Source organism: Osmia bicornis, chromosome 11, assembly GCF_907164935.1.
Source record: "Osmia bicornis bicornis chromosome 11, iOsmBic2.1, whole genome shotgun sequence".
Lineage (NCBI taxonomy): Eukaryota > Metazoa > Arthropoda > Insecta > Hymenoptera > Megachilidae > Osmia > Osmia bicornis.
Window position 1 is genome coordinate 1,261,705 of NC_060226.1, and position 17,346 is coordinate 1,279,050.

The 17,346-nt window shown below is 37.5% G+C and overlaps 3 protein-coding genes across 3 annotated transcripts; 2 read left to right on the forward strand and 1 right to left on the reverse strand.

The window, feature by feature from the left end:
• The first annotated feature begins 1,507 nt into the window (after nucleotides 1-1,507).
• LOC114878613 (uncharacterized abhydrolase domain-containing protein DDB_G0269086-like) lies at nucleotides 1,508-9,755 on the forward strand. The gene is made up of 3 exons (XM_029192632.2): nucleotides 1,508-1,690; nucleotides 5,811-6,007; nucleotides 7,605-9,755. Exons 1-3 carry the CDS (start codon nucleotides 1,669-1,671, stop codon nucleotides 9,465-9,467), a joined length of 2,082 nt encoding a protein of 693 aa, XP_029048465.1. The 5' UTR covers nucleotides 1,508-1,668; the 3' UTR covers nucleotides 9,468-9,755.
• A 632-nt stretch (nucleotides 9,756-10,387) lies between these two features.
• Nucleotides 10,388-13,068, forward strand: LOC114878614. The gene is made up of 4 exons (XM_029192633.2): nucleotides 10,388-11,131; nucleotides 11,248-11,631; nucleotides 12,493-12,635; nucleotides 12,713-13,068. Exons 1-4 carry the CDS (start codon nucleotides 11,054-11,056, stop codon nucleotides 12,798-12,800), a joined length of 693 nt encoding a protein of 230 aa, XP_029048466.1. The 5' UTR covers nucleotides 10,388-11,053; the 3' UTR covers nucleotides 12,801-13,068.
• A 102-nt stretch (nucleotides 13,069-13,170) lies between these two features.
• LOC114878610 (zinc transporter ZIP2) lies at nucleotides 13,171-15,814 on the reverse strand. The gene is made up of 4 exons (XM_029192628.2): nucleotides 14,907-15,814; nucleotides 14,145-14,478; nucleotides 13,543-13,710; nucleotides 13,171-13,479 (listed from the first exon to the last, which is right to left on the reverse strand). The coding sequence occupies exons 1-4, from the start codon at nucleotides 15,263-15,265 to the stop codon at nucleotides 13,270-13,272; spliced, it is 1,071 nt and encodes a 356-aa protein (XP_029048461.1). The 5' UTR covers nucleotides 15,266-15,814; the 3' UTR covers nucleotides 13,171-13,269.
• Between the last annotated feature and the right edge of the window lie 1,532 nt (nucleotides 15,815-17,346).

Here is a 17,346-nt window from a genome sequence, read left to right on the forward strand (position 1 = left end):
CAAAGTTATATAGCTTTGTTCTTAATATATCTAATAATTGTTATAAATCTTTTTTTTTTTTCTTACTGCAGCAATTGATTTGGTTTACCCGATTGTATTCTGTAGTTCAATCATATTTTCAAGCGGTGGTCTAGTTCGTACTGACCCGGTGGTTTGCTCTCGAAATTCTTACATTCACCGTCTGGCGTTCACCTAAGTAGATGATAGAATGTTCTGTTGTCCTCTCGAGCAACTACCTTTTAGTATCAATTACATCCTTGTGTAAATTAGATGTAGAAATTAAATCGGTGCCTTTTCATTAATCGAAGATTTATTTGTAAAAAGTCATAGTGACTTTGATTATCTTCTTAATCGTCCATATTATCGTGTGCCGTACTAGGCATGATTGTTTCTACTGTGGGAATCAACGTGTTAAGGTCATATTGTAGAGCGGTGAGGATATATCTAACTAGGGAAATGTAAAATCTTTCATTTACTTGCATAGAATGCTACAGATTTAATTTGAATCTGTTTCTAAGGGATATTAAGTAAAATTACACTTATTAATAATGGTCTTAAAACGGCCACCTTTAAATAATCGTTGAATTATGCAATTCACTCGGGCTGCTGTTTTTCGTGCTCTGAGTAATCCTATTTCATTAGAAACATTACAATACGTATATACAAATATGTTTGAAAACTCGGTAACAAGTATTGCTGAAAATCTATTCCAAAAAGTTTTTAATTTTCACTGGGTAATGGTCAAATTTCTTGTCGTATACTCGGTGAAATGTATTTACGACGACCTATTTTAATAAAGTGAATGTACCAGTTAGGAAGCCGGAACTAGTCTGTGTATGCCACGCCGGTTTTCTTACCGATTTTTCACTGTATTTTGAGACATTGAACATTGGAATTTTGTATTTTTCCTCTAGGAAAATACCTATAAGAATTGTTTACTTCATTTCGTTCCGAAAGTCAACGATTATATAGAAAGTCATGTAAAATGATATTACGTTGCACGCTCATCCATAAACTACTTCTTAACATTCAGCTATAGGGTGATTTTCTTGAAATAACTTTGCGTAAAGAAGCGCGCCGCTCGGAGGCGCCTGGGAAACGTCGACCCTCTTTGCATTTGGGGTTGCGAAGCGTGGGATCATACATCGGGGGTTACGTTGCTGGCCTGGCACGATTCTTTTATTTTCTTCTATATCTTTTAAACTAAAAGTGAGCGGCGGTTATACACGTGAAATTACTCAGGACATTGACCTCTATAATCTATAACATATGTCAAGATCACTGAAATCACTGAAGTGTACCCTACTCTATGCAATTACCGCAAATACTCTAATTGCTAATTGCATTTCACTTTGGGCAAATGGTATTTTTTGAACGGTACGGAATGAAAAACAACCGTGCAAATTTATTTGGGATAATGTTAAAAGAAGTGTGAGGTCGTTGGTTGATAATGAGGTCCGTAAAATTCAAATGTATATTAATGTCTTTGTTTCCTGCAGTTCGTGTATCCACGATAGTAGTAGACACTTGGAAACAGTTCTCCGTGGAAAAGTGGTTAACAACCCCACCTGATCTGCCGGGCGCGGCCTTTCCCCTTCATCTATAAAGCCACTTGGAAACCATTTCCACTGAACATTCACTCAGCGCTTCGTCACTCATTTGTTCACCATGCGGCTGCTTATCCTCGCAGGTAAGTGTACTTCATTACCCTCTTCCTTCTTTTTTTTTTTTTTTATTTTCATTTTAATAAAAGGATGCGTATTTTGGTGTTTATTTTAATTCGTGTTAACACCACAGTGGAAATTGTCGGGTGTAGTTAAACTGGAACTCTAATTATATTAACACTTCAAAGGACACATTTTGCAAGTTTTATCTCGGCAGGAGATTATCATTAAAATCAACTTTGAGCATTTCATTTTAATTGACATCTGACAGAATAGATAAAAAGAAGACTAATGATGCAAAAAACTAAAGATTCCATCAATTAATTTTCAGATTTAGGATTTTTCTTCACTGTCGTTAATAACAATTACCATTCAACAGTTTTTTTATCCCTCTTTCTGTACGTGCTACGAAATCGACTTGTGTGAATTTATTACTAATACAGGAATGTGTCAGATGACCCAGAAGATCAAGAATACACGTTATTGCAACATCTTTGTTCTTATTTACGAGTGTGGGAAAATATTCAGTTTGATACACTTCGCAGTCTGACGCAACAATATACGTGCCTATTTATTTGTTTATTTGAAATTTAATACCAGCTGTGTCTTCAGTGATGATCTACACTTCCCTTCCTATGTTGGAACCCTCCTTTTTTTTTTTCTTTTTTTTTTTGAAAGTGTTATAAATTAAGTGAAATAGGTATTCGAGAACATTGCATTGGACTATGTCAACATGTACCGTTCTTTAAAATGAAGAACAGGCAGCACGACTTTCCTTGATTCGTCGGATAAACTGGTGCGTGCGGGCATTGCATTCGCATTAGAAACTTACTTTCTGGACAACTTGCTTCACTTTCGCGTGTCAGTTTATACAAATATACGGGGTGTCCCGCGTATAACTGTCGTCGCGAAATTTCAATATTTTCTATGAACTTTGTGCCAGACAAAAATTCAGACTCGAACGAATTTAATAATTAACGCTTCTCTCGTTTCACTTGTATTAATACAATTGATTCATGTATTTTAATTTCCAACCTTGACTTGGATTCTTTTTTATGCGAATACCTTAGATCATCTAAATCAGTATTATCGTAATAATACAATACCGATTATTGAACAATTGTATCACTTTCTCTGCTTATCGTAACGTAATAATCACACTTGACATTAGTGAAATCTGTTATGGGAATGATCTGAAAGAGAAGACGATATTGTTACGCGTGTGAACCTAATTAGTGAATAATGATCTTCAGCGTGTGTGAAAAATACTAGACTCAAATCTTCTCAGGCGTGTAATGTAAATTCTATTAACATCATTTTTTTTTTTCTTATCCAATTTTGTTGGGATTACGGATCTATTCTGAGAAACAGTCGCTAATTTTCCAATGCAATGTTATAACGAATGTGAATATTCTAGGATAACAGAGTTCGTAGATTGAAATGTATCAATTTATAAATTAGCATAATGAATTGAATTTAATTGAAATAAAATCGAACCTGCTACCATGTCTTACTTTCATTTTTTCATTTCATTTCTTCACTTGATCGTGAACAATTGTGAATAGAATAACGCTTAATGATACATTGAATAAGAAGAAAAAAGTAGACATTGACATTCCACTTTCTATTTTCTTTAGAATTGTGAACTAAAAGAATATTGTACGTTGTAATACCGGTATTTATAACTTTGATATAATTTTGAATTCTTAATTCTTCCAGAAAGATTTCTGGATCTCTGTCCATGCATTATTTTACAATTAAATTAATGCATTCACTACGATCGTATATAGAAATCGTTTCACTATAAAATTCGTGTAATAAAAATGCACTTTCATTCCGAGAGAAATCACAACCTCGTCCTTGGCGATTTCTTATTAATTCGTATTTTGAAAGAGCCACGATGTTTATGTTGATTGTAACTCGATTCTGAGCTTCAATTAGACATGATAATGAGAATCAAGGATGTGGAAGTCATTGTGGATCGACAGTTATCATCGATCTTACGAGTCATTGTCCGATTGCATCGGTTTCCGGTGAAAAGTTTTACCAGATTTTGCGTAAGATTTTTATTCCCATCTGCTTTCAGATATTAATTTCGAACCGTACATTTCCAATGATTGTAGAGAATAATTCTAATACAGGTAAAGTATCTGAAAAGCAATCTCTCGTTTCTTTAGAAATAACGATAATAATCGTAACGAGTAAGGAACTTATACAAGAAAAGTGGAAGTCCCTTTCATTTACCCAGAGAGTGGAAAAAACTTGGGAACAATTCTTTGTTCGAGCAAGGCCGTGTCCTAGAAATATTTCACAGAATAATACCTTTTAAAATTCACTCTTTGTAACGAGACATTGCTTATTCATACTTTTGTTGTTCTATATAACAAAGTTATGAAACATTCTTCGATCATTGTAACCGGATTAATTTACCATTTTCTTCTGTTAATCTAAAAAGTTGATTACTTAACGTATTTAAACAAACAGTCTGTAAAATGAATTTGTATCACTTGCCGATACAGTCGAAAAGTAATAATTATGTAAATAGTGCTATTTAAGAGATGAAGAGATAAAGAGAAGAAAAAGGATAAATTCGATCAGAAGGGAAATATTTAATGAATGCTTACGCAGGGGATAACTCGTATGATTAAAGAAAATAACAGCGTTTCAAAAGTTGCAAGATAATTTGTACGCAGAAATCGGTATCGATGGAACTGATCATTACGGAAGAAACGGCAAGCGTGGTTCAAAAGGTCAATTGGTGAAATTCGAGAAGCGGATCTTTCAAAATCACTCAGCTATTGCGTTTAATAGATTCGAATGTTAATCAGATTGAAATGAAATGATCGAAATGCAGCATTAATTATTCCTTCTCATTGCTGTCCTCTTTAATTTCTACTACTACGGTAGTCGAGTAATTAAAAGATTGAAAGTGTATAGGTAATCGGTAGAAATCATTAAAAAAAATTCTGCACGTAGGTGGTAACATGGAAGTATAAGGCTTTAATTAAATAAGATTTGTTAACCGGAGGTTGTTACTTAACTGTCTTTCAGCTGAAGACCCACAGCTTATTACTCAACGCGAGCAAATTGCTTGTATCCGCGTAATTTCTTGCGAAGGTAACAACAAAGGAAAAGGAGATCCAGTGCTCAAGTTTCCTTTTTCTTTGCCAGCTTAAACCGAGATTTTCTAAAGAGGAAAACGCGTTAAGTAAACACGCGGTATAGAAATCGTTTGGCAATCTTTTCTCACAGTGTAGAAACTCTTTATGATTGTTCATCTTTGGGCTTGTTCACAACTTTCTGTGAAATAATTGTGGTACAGGAAAATAACGGGGTACAGATTTTAGAATTTCTCATAGCTTTTCTTCATCTCGATATTATTTATTAAACGGGAAAAGATGATTTATATTATTTATATATGGCGATGTCTCGCGCTCTCGCCCCTTACCGTAGGCATCCTCGAGGAGAATGACAGTGAAGCAAAGAGGGAAGGGATATATAAGGGGCGCTGTGACCTCCCCCCACCACTTGCAGACAAACGTTTATACGAAGGAGAATTTCAATTAATATTTATGTTATTATCTATATTTCTTGAGTGTAATATTTCATTAATAATAATTATATCATTTTTTTTTAAATCACTTAATAAATGAAAAAAAGGTACAATATTAACGGAATTTCAGTTAAAAATGATTTCGATCAGCTGAGTTTATTATACTTTCAGAATAAATTTTCTCTTTATGAAAGATCTGCGAGAAAGTCTTCCGGTTTAAATCATGAATGAGCATAATATGTATTCGTACAATCTTATTTAGCGGCTACTTTTAAAATGATACTGTAGAGAAATATTTTATTATTCCATAGGTTGCCTTTGTCGTGCGTTTATCTCGGTTATGTATAATGAAAGGTTTTATTAAAAACATCGAAAGCGAATCTCGTGGGAAAAGTTTCTCAAGAGCGCGTAACTTTCTCTGCGTCGCGTCGGTCTGCTTTCTCAACTCCCTTCCGCCTTTTAGACTGCACACTCTCAGTCAGCCAGAACGACATAAAAGTCATTTGCAAATTCGTGTGTTACGCTATTCTTACCGATCCAATTACAAATAGATGAAATTATTTTACATATCTGACATTTTTCTTCTTTGATAGGTCTTTTAGCGATTTCCGTTGGGCAAGAGACGAATCCTAGCGTAGCTGAGAAAACACCTTCTCAAAATGCAGACGACATTGTCATGTTGGAAATCGACGTTAAGGAGCCTGTGAAGAGATCTCCGCTCACAGCCAGTAACGACTATGGGGCATCACCTAATCAATACGTTCTCCAATCTGCTGATGGAACTCAAGAGGTAAGAAAAATTATTAATAATTCAGTTTGCATGTACAGAAGAAGTTTGAAAGTAGCTTCAAAAGGGGTGAAAATGTAGAAAAATTGTTTATCTAACATGATCGTATCCATATTTCTTTCTCCTGCATGTAACAGTTGACACGAATGTGCATTCAGACGTGCATAATAACTATGACCTTGGACTCTAAAATTTTTAATAAAATGAGAAACTTACTTTCGTATCGTTACATATGTTTCATGTAGGTATAACAGTTTCGTTAGATTCAAAGGGTGTGTTAAGAATCATTTAATGAATTGTCGATTTATTTATTTAATATTTAAGAAAAGAAAGGTAAACGCCCTAGGAACAGGCAATAACATTGTCTTTAGTCAACCGTGACTATTGACCACCTATCACCGATTAACGTAGCAGTCTAGTGTGTAATAGCTAAGAGAACTGTACATTTTTCTTACCTAGTAGAACGGAGGGCTCGCCTTGTTGATCTAGATATTGTGTTGCAACAACAATTGCAATAGGTTCATTTCAATTAACGTCGTTACTTAAGATTGCCACTGTCAATCCCATCATTCCGTTTTCAATATGAACTCGAAATATTAAGTTTTCTCTGAAACATACATAAACGATATTCGTCTACTCTTAATAAGAGAAACGATACTACATCTTGAAAAGAGTAAAATGTAAGCGTTATTTTCTCATGCATACTCGTATTTATGTTGGAGTATTTGAACCTCTGGAAAGTGAGAGGAAGTAAATTCCAGAGCACAAGAATGCGTAAAATCTAAATCCTCTTTTCAAAAGTACGACGAAATATTAAAATTATTATACAATAGAAATGATCATTTCAAATAACTCCAACTTAGATTTTCCGCTATATATTATTATTATTCTAATGAAAATGAATCGTTTTTGAAAAGTTGATCAGAGAATTTCTCCATGACGAATACAATTCCATCTGGTATCCGGTATTATGTAACGCATCGAACGTTTCAAAAAAAGGTGTAGATAGAGAAGAATTTAAAAGTGTCCTGTTCTAAGAATAAGTAAGAGTTCGCATAAAAATAGTCGAATGAATCATTGATCCATAATATCCTGAAGGGGTTTTAAATCTCCTCAACACCTACACCCGTTCATGATCGTTCCGTCGTGTTAAACGCGATCATGCTCTGTTGCATAACTTTTACCTTCTAATCGGTCCGACCAGACAAAACCGGTAATACCACACCCAACGATCGAGAATATATCCGTCTACGAAGCTCGCGGGTGGTAAGATACATTCTCTATATGGTGTCCACGTCCTTGTGTACCGTTAACGTGATAAGTCATATTGAATGAATCTTTGTCTTCATTTATGGGTCATCGACTCCTATTATACTACGCGATGAATGCACTCTGAGAAACAGAGACGAACATCGGAACAGGAACATGATATTTGAGAAACCGAACGAACCAGTTCAAGACAGCATTGCTGCCTTAAGCCACTGCCACACGGCACCTTTCGCGGATGTCGTTAACTGCAACAAAATATTCACAAAATATCAGCGAAAGAAAATCTAATTGAATGATCTATTCTATTGTTTTTTTTTTTTTTTTTTATTAGATACCACAAGAATATCTGTCAGTGATACAACAATACGCACCAGAACAAGCTCAAGCGGTGCCACCGCAACGCAATCCGCAGCCAGCATACGCGAAACAACAACAAGCGTTGCAACAAGCTTATTACAACTACCGGAAGCCAACGGTCGTCCCGCCCAGACCTCGTCCTCAACTTCATCCTCAGGCTCTGGCGCAAGCCGAAGTGAACGCAGAGATTCAAGCTCAGGTCGAAGCGCAAAATCGTGCGGATGCTATTCGCACTGCTCGTTTAGGTTCGAATCCTCCGGCTTATCAACCCGCATCCCAACCGAAACTGGGTACTTTCGAGCAAGAATTATTACAATTGGTCTCTGCAAATCAAGCGGAAGAATTCAAGTTGATCCCGACCCAGCCTAAAGGTAGCACTTCCTCTTTCACTCAACAGTTGGTCAGTTATCCAGTTCAGTATGCGAAGCCAGCAGCGGCGCCTCAGCTGTCCGAACAGTATCATATCGAGACATCTCCTCCTCGTTATCAACAACCCCAGCAGGCAGTGGCATCGTATCAATCCGTCGAAGAACCTGTACAATATCAACCGGTTCAACAAGCGAAAGCTTACAACCCGGCTCCGCAGTACGATTACATCGAAGACGAGGCACATTTAAGAGGCCTCGAACAGGCTCAGGCTCAAGCTCAAGCCCAGGCTCAAGCCGACGCGGTTGCGTTTCAAAAGATTGCCCAGGCAGCTTACAAAAAGCACAGGCAAGATGCCTTGGAACACATGAGGATCACTAACGAACGTTTCAGGCAACAGTCTGCATTGGAACAGATTCAACAGGGTGCCCAAGTGAGCAACGCTGGACGTTACCATTTACAGGATCAGCTCAGCCCGAAGGGTGCAGAGACTGCCTACAGGGCGAAGCTGAAGGCGCAAGCAGCCACGGAGACAGCCGAAGCGAGAAAACAGCAACAAGCTGCTGAGTTCAAGGCTCACGCTGATGCTATCAAGAAACTGGAGGCTCAGCAACAAGTTCATCTGAAGATACAGGAACAGGTTCATAATTACGCGCTGAACTTTGAGAAGAATTTAATGCGCGCACAAGAGATTGCGCAGGCGCAAGCCGAGGCCCTCTACAAGTCGCAACAGCAAGCTCGTGGCCAGGTTAACAACGAGATTCTGGCGATCTCGAAAGGGCAAGTTCAAGGAAAGAAAGTCGACGCGGAATCACCTTTGTATCATTACACTCTATCGACGACCACTCCGCTTCCTTTGCTCAACAGTTATTTCACCAACGAACAGTTGCAGAAGTACCAGGCATCGGGTTCCTCGCATGTCCCTAGGTCCGTGCCGAAGCCGGACGACACCCAAGCGGAATCTGTCATCACCCAACCCCGTCAAACGCACAAATTAAAGATTCCTCCCTCGCCTTCGTCTGTTTATGTTTCCGAATCGGGTTTGCTGAAGAAGTCGCCCATCAAATCTATAACTATAGAAGAGGTGATCGAGTCGGAGCGACCGAGCGGTCACGCTATACTACAAACGGCCGCAGCCAAGGGACGTACCTTAACCGAGGATGATATTTCGGCACTGATCAATCAGGGATACACCGTCACTCCGGTACCACCTCCTGCGAAACCTGTTCAACAGATATATGCTATCGAGAACACGTCCTCGGGTTATTACACCAAGAAGGCTCCTGTTTCCAGACCCGAGTACATAACTTACGAGGAGGTAATACAACGTCCGCATAAACTTGTCAGAAAAAACAAGTCCATCGTGAAACAGGACGAGAAGGAGAGTAATGCCAGTGAAAAAGTTACCTACTTGCTACCTATCGAACCTTCTTTCGGTACACGACAACCTGCCCTTAAGCATCAAGAGTAATTCGATTTAGACGGTTTGATTGTCGCCATTGCATTGGGTACTAATAACTCTTCTATAACACGAAAATTCGTACTCTGTTAAACGAGAGAAAAATATTATTTCATTTCCTTTGGCGAACAGTTCTACAGATTTTTAATAACTTTATAGTGTTATAGGAGGGTTACATGTACAGAGTAATGCAGTATGTAATAATGTAATCGAAATACGATACTCTGCAGTTTATCTTTCATATCTGATTCCATATTCTATGCTGGCATTCAAAGGTGTCGATGAATTAATTAATGAAATATTGGAATTATTAATACCACGAATGTGACATTAATAGTATATTAATGTTGGATTGAAAGATGAAGCACGTGAAATAATACATTATTTACGCGTTGAAAAATATTTAAAAAACCATTAAATATTAAAATATAACAATGGTTTAATATCTAGATGCAATATCGATAATTCTTCATACACTTCAACTTACATTTTCCTCTTTCTCTTTTTTTTTTTTACATTTTTATATCATACATTTGTCTTCGAGTACAGTTAACGCGAATCAAACGTGTTGATTGACAAACGCAAAGAAATTGATAGATTTTTCTCAATGTAAATGTCAATCAAAATGAGTGATTGAATTCAATCAAAGCTCCATTATTAGCACAAATATACCTACGTAGATTAACAAAAAAAAAAAATCAACTTTCTACTGTAAACCAGTAGAATTTAACGTAATATTCTACGTAAATGTCGTTTGTAGACGTTATGTGCTGCGGTGCTGAGTCGAATAATTCTTAATTTATACTTACTAATTGTATATACTAGATGATCATTTTTTTTTACTTAATAAAACAGTTCAAAAGTTTTGCCTCAACGTGTATGACATATTCTGGTTCCTACAAGCGTTCTTTTTTCATCGTTATAAAACAACGAACATTCTTCTGTCAAAAGAAAAGCTCTTATATAATAAGGTAACAAACAATGTTAAACTCTATTGACCGTTTCAAAGAATTGTTTGTAGCTGTACTATTTTCGTAATAAAAATATCGAAAAATCACGTCTGAAATGATAACATTCCGAATATAAGATATCGCTTCACCCTTGATCATTATCGATGTTAATATTATTTAAAAATACTAAAGTAACGAAAAAAAAGGGAAAGGATAGTTTTGAATAGCATTAACCCTTTCGCTGCTGCAGGCGATCGCAGACTGTAGCATTCTAACTAAAAGTGGTTTTATTTAATAACGTATCGCTTCTACCAGAAGTGACCTTAATAAAAGAGTTAAATTTTAACTATACGTTTCTATTAAATCAAGAAATTTATTTGATGTATACCTTGCTTTACTTTACTGCAGAAGGAAAAGAGTTATGGGTGTTATAACAGTCGAGTTGACTACCCTGTATAAAACAGTATTTCACGTAGCAATTAAACGTTGCACGTATCAAATCAGAATAGTCCTTGTTCGAGTTGTGCGCTATTACAGGTAGGACTTTCTCTCCGTCGCTGTGACATAATCTTTTGAACAGGAGAGCTGGAACTGAACGGCAGATTGAAAACTGGATTAGTTTCGTTTATTATCACGTACAGTGCGGACATGACAAGGAACAGTTGCAGCTTTGTTATACCGGTGTTGGGTGTTCTTCTGGTAACAGGGTACACAGCATCGCTTCAGGTAATCGTTATTATTCTTCGAACGTTCAATTGTTTTTGATCCAAAATAGTCAGTGCTTCGTGCTTAGACGCTTTCACGGTAGTTGACGCGAATTCATATCTATTGTAACTGTTTAGAATCGAATAGTGGTTGCCGATTACAATTACAACGACTACCAGCAGGACCACCACAATTACCAGCCAGTTACTAAATATGATAAATCTTACAACGACTACCAGCAGGATTATCAAAATTACCAGCCAGTAGCTAAATATGATAAATCGTACAACGACTACCGGGACTACCAAAACTATCAAAACTTTCGACCAGTTGCAAAATTCGATAGACCGATCGTCGTGAAAGCCATCGAGAAGCCGAAAAACGAACAAGATTTTAGTAAAATACCTGGTATCCCTGGGGTAGATTTCCCTTTGTATCATACCGTGCCTCCGACAAGCTTTTCCTGTGCACACGTTCCATTCGTGCCTGGAATGTATGCAAACGTGGAAACTGGTTGCCAGGTAATTCATTACATTCTGATCTCATTTACAATTAATTGCGTAAGTATGGAACATATCATGGAAAGCATACCGTAACTAACGGGTAAAGATCGTAGGGTGTCTGCCAGGAAATAATGTTATGTACAGGGCGTTCGACAACAGGTGGGAAATTTTTTAACCCTTTCACACCGGACGGGACATATGATGTCCCATCAACAAAGCTTGTAAATCATTGTTGTTGATGGTGCGTCGTTATGGGGTCGTTTAAGACCTTCAGCCTTTCAGGCAGAAAAGATATTTCATCGTAATAATCACCTGGAGGAGAAATAACTGTTCCCGGTCATTACCGGGCGCACTCGAACTGATTTTTTCGCCGTATTGAAAGGGTCAAGGGGTGATTCTAGGGATCAAAATAAGACGAAATAGCGATTGCGGCTTTGTTTTTCAGTAATTAACGTTTAAAAATTCGAGTAAAAAGCGCCTAAAACCTGCAGTCTGCCCAGCACCGACGACTGAACGTCAGGTCAGCAGGGGAAGGTACAGTCATAGTAGAAACTTAGCAGAAAGTACTAGCAGAAAGTAGAAACTTACCTCGTGCTATTCTGTTTCTCGGTACTGTAGCATTCGGCTTCGATTCTTGGTTCTGACTGTACCGACCCCTGCTGACCTGACGTTCAGTCGTCGGTGAGGGCGAATTGCAGGTTTCAGGCGCATTTTACTCGAATTTTTAAACATTAATTACTAGAAAACAAAGCCGCAAACGCTATTTCGTTATTCTTAATTTTCGTCTTATTTTGATCCGTAGAATCACCCCTTAAAAAATCTCCCACCTGTTGTCGAACACCCTGTATGTACGTAGTTAAGTTTATGTTATAATTTCAGGCATATCATATTTGTCACGATGGTCGGGAAGGTCATCAAGGAGCCTCATTCCTCTGCACCAATGGAACTCTTTTCAATCAAAAGGATTTCGGTTGCGATTGGTGGTATAATGTGAATTGTGCTGAGGCACCAGCTTTGTACAGGTACATACACTTCTGTCATTTACTTAAATAGAGTAATTGGGAAGAGATTAACAACAAGTACATTTTATTTATTTTAGATTAAACGAGGATCCTCTAAAGAATCCGTTCGTGCCAAAGGAAAAGAAAGATTCGTATCGAAAACTAACGAGGATCGTCGTTGTTTAAATTCCATGACCGAAGCGCAAAAAGAACACTGAACACTCCTACTGCGTTCGGATTTACAATGACCCAATAGGAGGGTCAAACTCAAATGATGCAGGCTCATTTTGATCCGTAATTAAAACTTTATCAGATACAAAAAATTTGTTTTCAAGTGTAAGTAGTACATTTGAATCAAAATGACCCTGCAGTTCGAACTGCTTACTTCTGGACAGAAATCTTTTGATGAATGCATTTTATAATAGCAGTATTTTCATGAATGTAGTTTGGATCTCTTGTTAGATTTCATTGTACAAATCATATCTATTATTATATGTAATGTGAAATAAAAGGAATTATTAAGTCTTCTTAAAAATAAAAAAAGTAATAACACGAATAAGTATAAAAAATGATGATTTAAAATTATTACCACTCTACGTATACATATTTTCGTTGTACTCTGTTAATCATCGACAGAATGAACGTAGACTCGAAATTACGAACCCACGTAATTATTCAGAATGTAGATAAGGACAAAACCGAGGATCACAGAGGTAAACTGTAAAATACCCGCGCAACGACGTTCGCTCTTGTGCCATCTTGCTCTTTCCCTTGGCAAAATTTCACTGACCGTCCCATACAACAAGGTTCCTCCTGCTAAGCCTTGCAAAATCGGTGCCACGATTTTCGTCCATTTGTTGTTCACCTACAGAAATGTTATCTTTCAGATTTCTGTATAATTCAAGGGGTTGAAAAAGAAGATACTTGCTCGCATCGTTAGCATTCCAATCCCTATACCGAGGGCAGATCCAGCGGAGAATACGAAAATTGCCAACACCAGTCTAACAACAGAACTATTGGCTCCAGCTAATTCTAATCCTAAACAAAAACCGACTACGAACTTATGAGAGGCCACTGCTCCAACCAACAGAAAGACCTGAAAATGAAAAAAAGAAAAATTTGGTAACCATGGATTTGAACCCGTGAACCTTTAGAACCGTTTGTATGTTTGAGTTTGTCATACTTCTCAATGTAAGCAGTAACTAACTTTAATTGTTAATATCTTTTAAACAATTAGCCATCATCCCCTCAAAAGAGGGTATAGGCGTATTCAACTCGACGAGCTTTACAAGGTGGCAAAGATTCATTATTAAGTGAGCGTTACACTTGGTTAGTTCCCTTCGTGAGTTGCGTTGATTCTGTTGCGGCGCGTGACACTACGCATGCGCACGCCACGCCGGCAGCCGATTGGCTGCAGTCCCTCATTCGCGTGCCCCTCGCCAATCGGCTGTCCGGCGTGAATATGTGTTAGAGTCACACGCCGCGACAGAATCAACGCAACTCATTGTCAGTGGATTTACATATATTTACCTCGGACAATGCTTTCTGCAGACCAACCGCCAATCCTTCGAGAATAGCATGAACGGTAAGCGCTAATAAAAGACCCATAAGGTTGGCGTTCGAATTTGCACAGGGTTCCGAGTGATTCCCATGACATAAGAAGGTCTCTTCGTTGGTAAAGTTAGGAGCGGTAGGTACATACTGCACTGCTCCATAGGTAGAAGTTCTTGAAGTGGAATTATTCGTTCCATTTCCGATAAGATTCGTCTGATACGGATTTACGTCGAATATAGAAACGCTTCTGGTAGTATTCCGATTGACAATGGCAGGTCCGACCTGGTGTGAATGACTTCTGCAACGCTCTCTGCAACCGAGAAATCCAGCTTCTTCGTTCTCATCGATACGTGCGATCGATTCCTACCGGTTACAATGCGACCTGATACTGACATTAAAGCAATTTTCATTCTTCAATGTACGTATAACAATTAAAGAGTGAAAATTGCCGCTATCTTTAGACGAAGTCGAACCATCGTTATCTCTGCACAACGAATCAACAAGTACATACATGTCTCCAATCTCCTCCTCAACGCTTGTGAACTCGCATGAAAGACGCTCTCGTAAATACTAAATATTAAATACAGTAAAACCTCGATAAGTCGTCACTCAAGGGACCGAGAAATTTTGACGACTTAAACGAAGTAAAAACCATGTAAATTTTAAAAGGAGTGACGACTTATAGAGGTTTTACTGTATTTCTACGTTAAAAAATCCCACTCAAGTACTTATACGTACACTTGACTTGCCGTGTTCCAATCGGCGGGTTTACAATTGTTCAAATGCGTCGCAGATCGATCGTCGATATTCCAAAAGTAATGAACAAACTCGTCTATGAAATACAATAGAAGAAAACCGCAAGAGAAGAGTAGCTCCGCGTACTCGGGCATGGACTCGCGGATCTCTGGTAACATGTGAAGAATCGCGGTTGCAAGCAGTACACCACCACCGAAACAAAGAGTACACGAAAGTAATAGTTTCTGCTGTAGATAACGTACACGCGAAACGAAACACGAGGGTGCAACGCCGACGATGAAGCTACCGGCACCGATAGCGATCATCGAGGCTAGTTTTGCCTGGACCACGGTAACAGTCATTTTCGAGATGACAGACGGAATACGTTCACTGTCGGCTGACACTGCCAAGAACGATTGACGCTAATCTAGCTAACGTGATAAGGTCAATCGACTCGAGAGATAGGAGCACAATCGTGACACTTGAGAAAACGACTATTATATCGAGGAAATTGGAAAAAACGAAAATCTCTATTTCGCTCTAACTAAATACATAATGACGTATCTGCGATCGTCGACGTGTGTCGATGATGAAAAATGCTACCGCGAAAAACCCATCGGGTAGTAGCACTGACCGGAAGCAACACAAAGACGAAGAAGATACTGACCAAAGTTTTATTTGATATCGATAAACTGCTTCGATAATGTATTCTTACGTTCACTGTTGTTTAGAGCTTTATCTAATAGCTATTTTTGTATATCTTCCTTAACAAAAGGAAAATTTAAAGATCGTGACACTATTTTGTACAAACAGTTATTCATACTTATCTTCTTGTTGCGGTACTAACCGAACTACTATATACAGTACGAAATATTACTAACTTGTTAAAATTTAATTGAAGAATATACGCTTTAATCATAAATAACTTAAGTTTTTAAATACATATTACCTTCATTTTTAAGTTGATTGCAATTAGCAAGCATTAAACGAACAAACATTAAACTTGAAATTGACATATTTATATTTAAAGAAGACTATGGCAGTATGTAGTAAGATCCCCTCCCCTCGTAGAAGCTTCCTTTCCCACGAGGTTCCGCCACGCACCGTCCCTATCCAACCATATCCAACGACACTCCCGAAGAGAGTGACGAGCAGTGAAGCCAGAACCGTGGGACGTGGGACAAATTTTTACCCTCTCCACGACGTCCCACGACGTCCCAGTGACTCCCCTACCGCCGTTGTTTCATCTAACACAAGCGCGTTGTCCCACGTGTCCGTGTGAGCTCTGCGGGTTTAGCAGAGTTCGGCTGCTCTCGTCATTTCTATGTTATCGGCTCGATGCTCAAGCCGCTAAAGCACGTGGCAGCAGCATTGAGGAATCGACAAAATAATATAATTTCGTCCATGGCAATATGGCTGAATTAAGAAACCAGGAGAATCAGTTCGAATCCCGATTTTACGGTTTCAGTTCTGATTCTTAATGCATTAACGTTTTTTTAATACATAAACATACATTTTTAATACATTAACTTGGGAAGCAGTTAAGAAAAGGAGTTGAACTGCATGTTTCTTTGATATTTTTTTAAATATTTCAGTGTTATATATACACATATGTATGTACGTACATATAATAAAAGAACGTGATATAGAAGTTATTTCTACAATTATGTAGATATTACCGTTATTCTAACTATTACAATACGTAAATGCGAAGAAATACGAGGAAAATTGGTTAGGTTAAATTGTAAGGATATAAAGAAATTTCAATTTTTTACGGTTGGTTAGTTTTATTTTTTATTAATTACAACTATTATCATTTTATTCTGTGAATAGTCATTAAAATGGAAGACATAAAAGTACAGTTTGATTTTTTAGTTAATTTGTACTACATATTTCATTAGGTTTCCGGCAACTGTTGCAGCTGGTCCACGCTTATACGATGCTGAATATTTTACCTTTCTGTAATATATTTAGGAAACAAATAAAAGTATAGTTTAGTAATTGTTATAATACAGTATCAACTGTTAACCTTATTAAAAACTTATCTCATTTTGCGTAATTATTCTGCATTTTCGCTTCCTTGTTTTGTAATGACGAATGACAGATTTTTTTTAATGAAACTTTTACTAGTGCATTTGTGAGATTTTTCGATTAAAACAAGATCAAACGTGGTATAATTTGAATTATAATTTTTATTTACTTATTTATATCTAAATAAGTAAAAATAATGCAAATTATGTCGTGTGTGGTCTTATTTTAATCAGAAGAACCTTACAATTACATTGGTAAAAGTTTCATTTAGCAAAAATGAAAAATAAAAAAGTTATGGTTGAATTAATATTGTCTCACTCAAATGTTTTTTTTTCGGGCCCTTTAATTCTCGGACCTCTTTCTCTTTCGCTATTTGTCTTTTTCTACGTTCGCCAGCATTCAAGAACTCGCT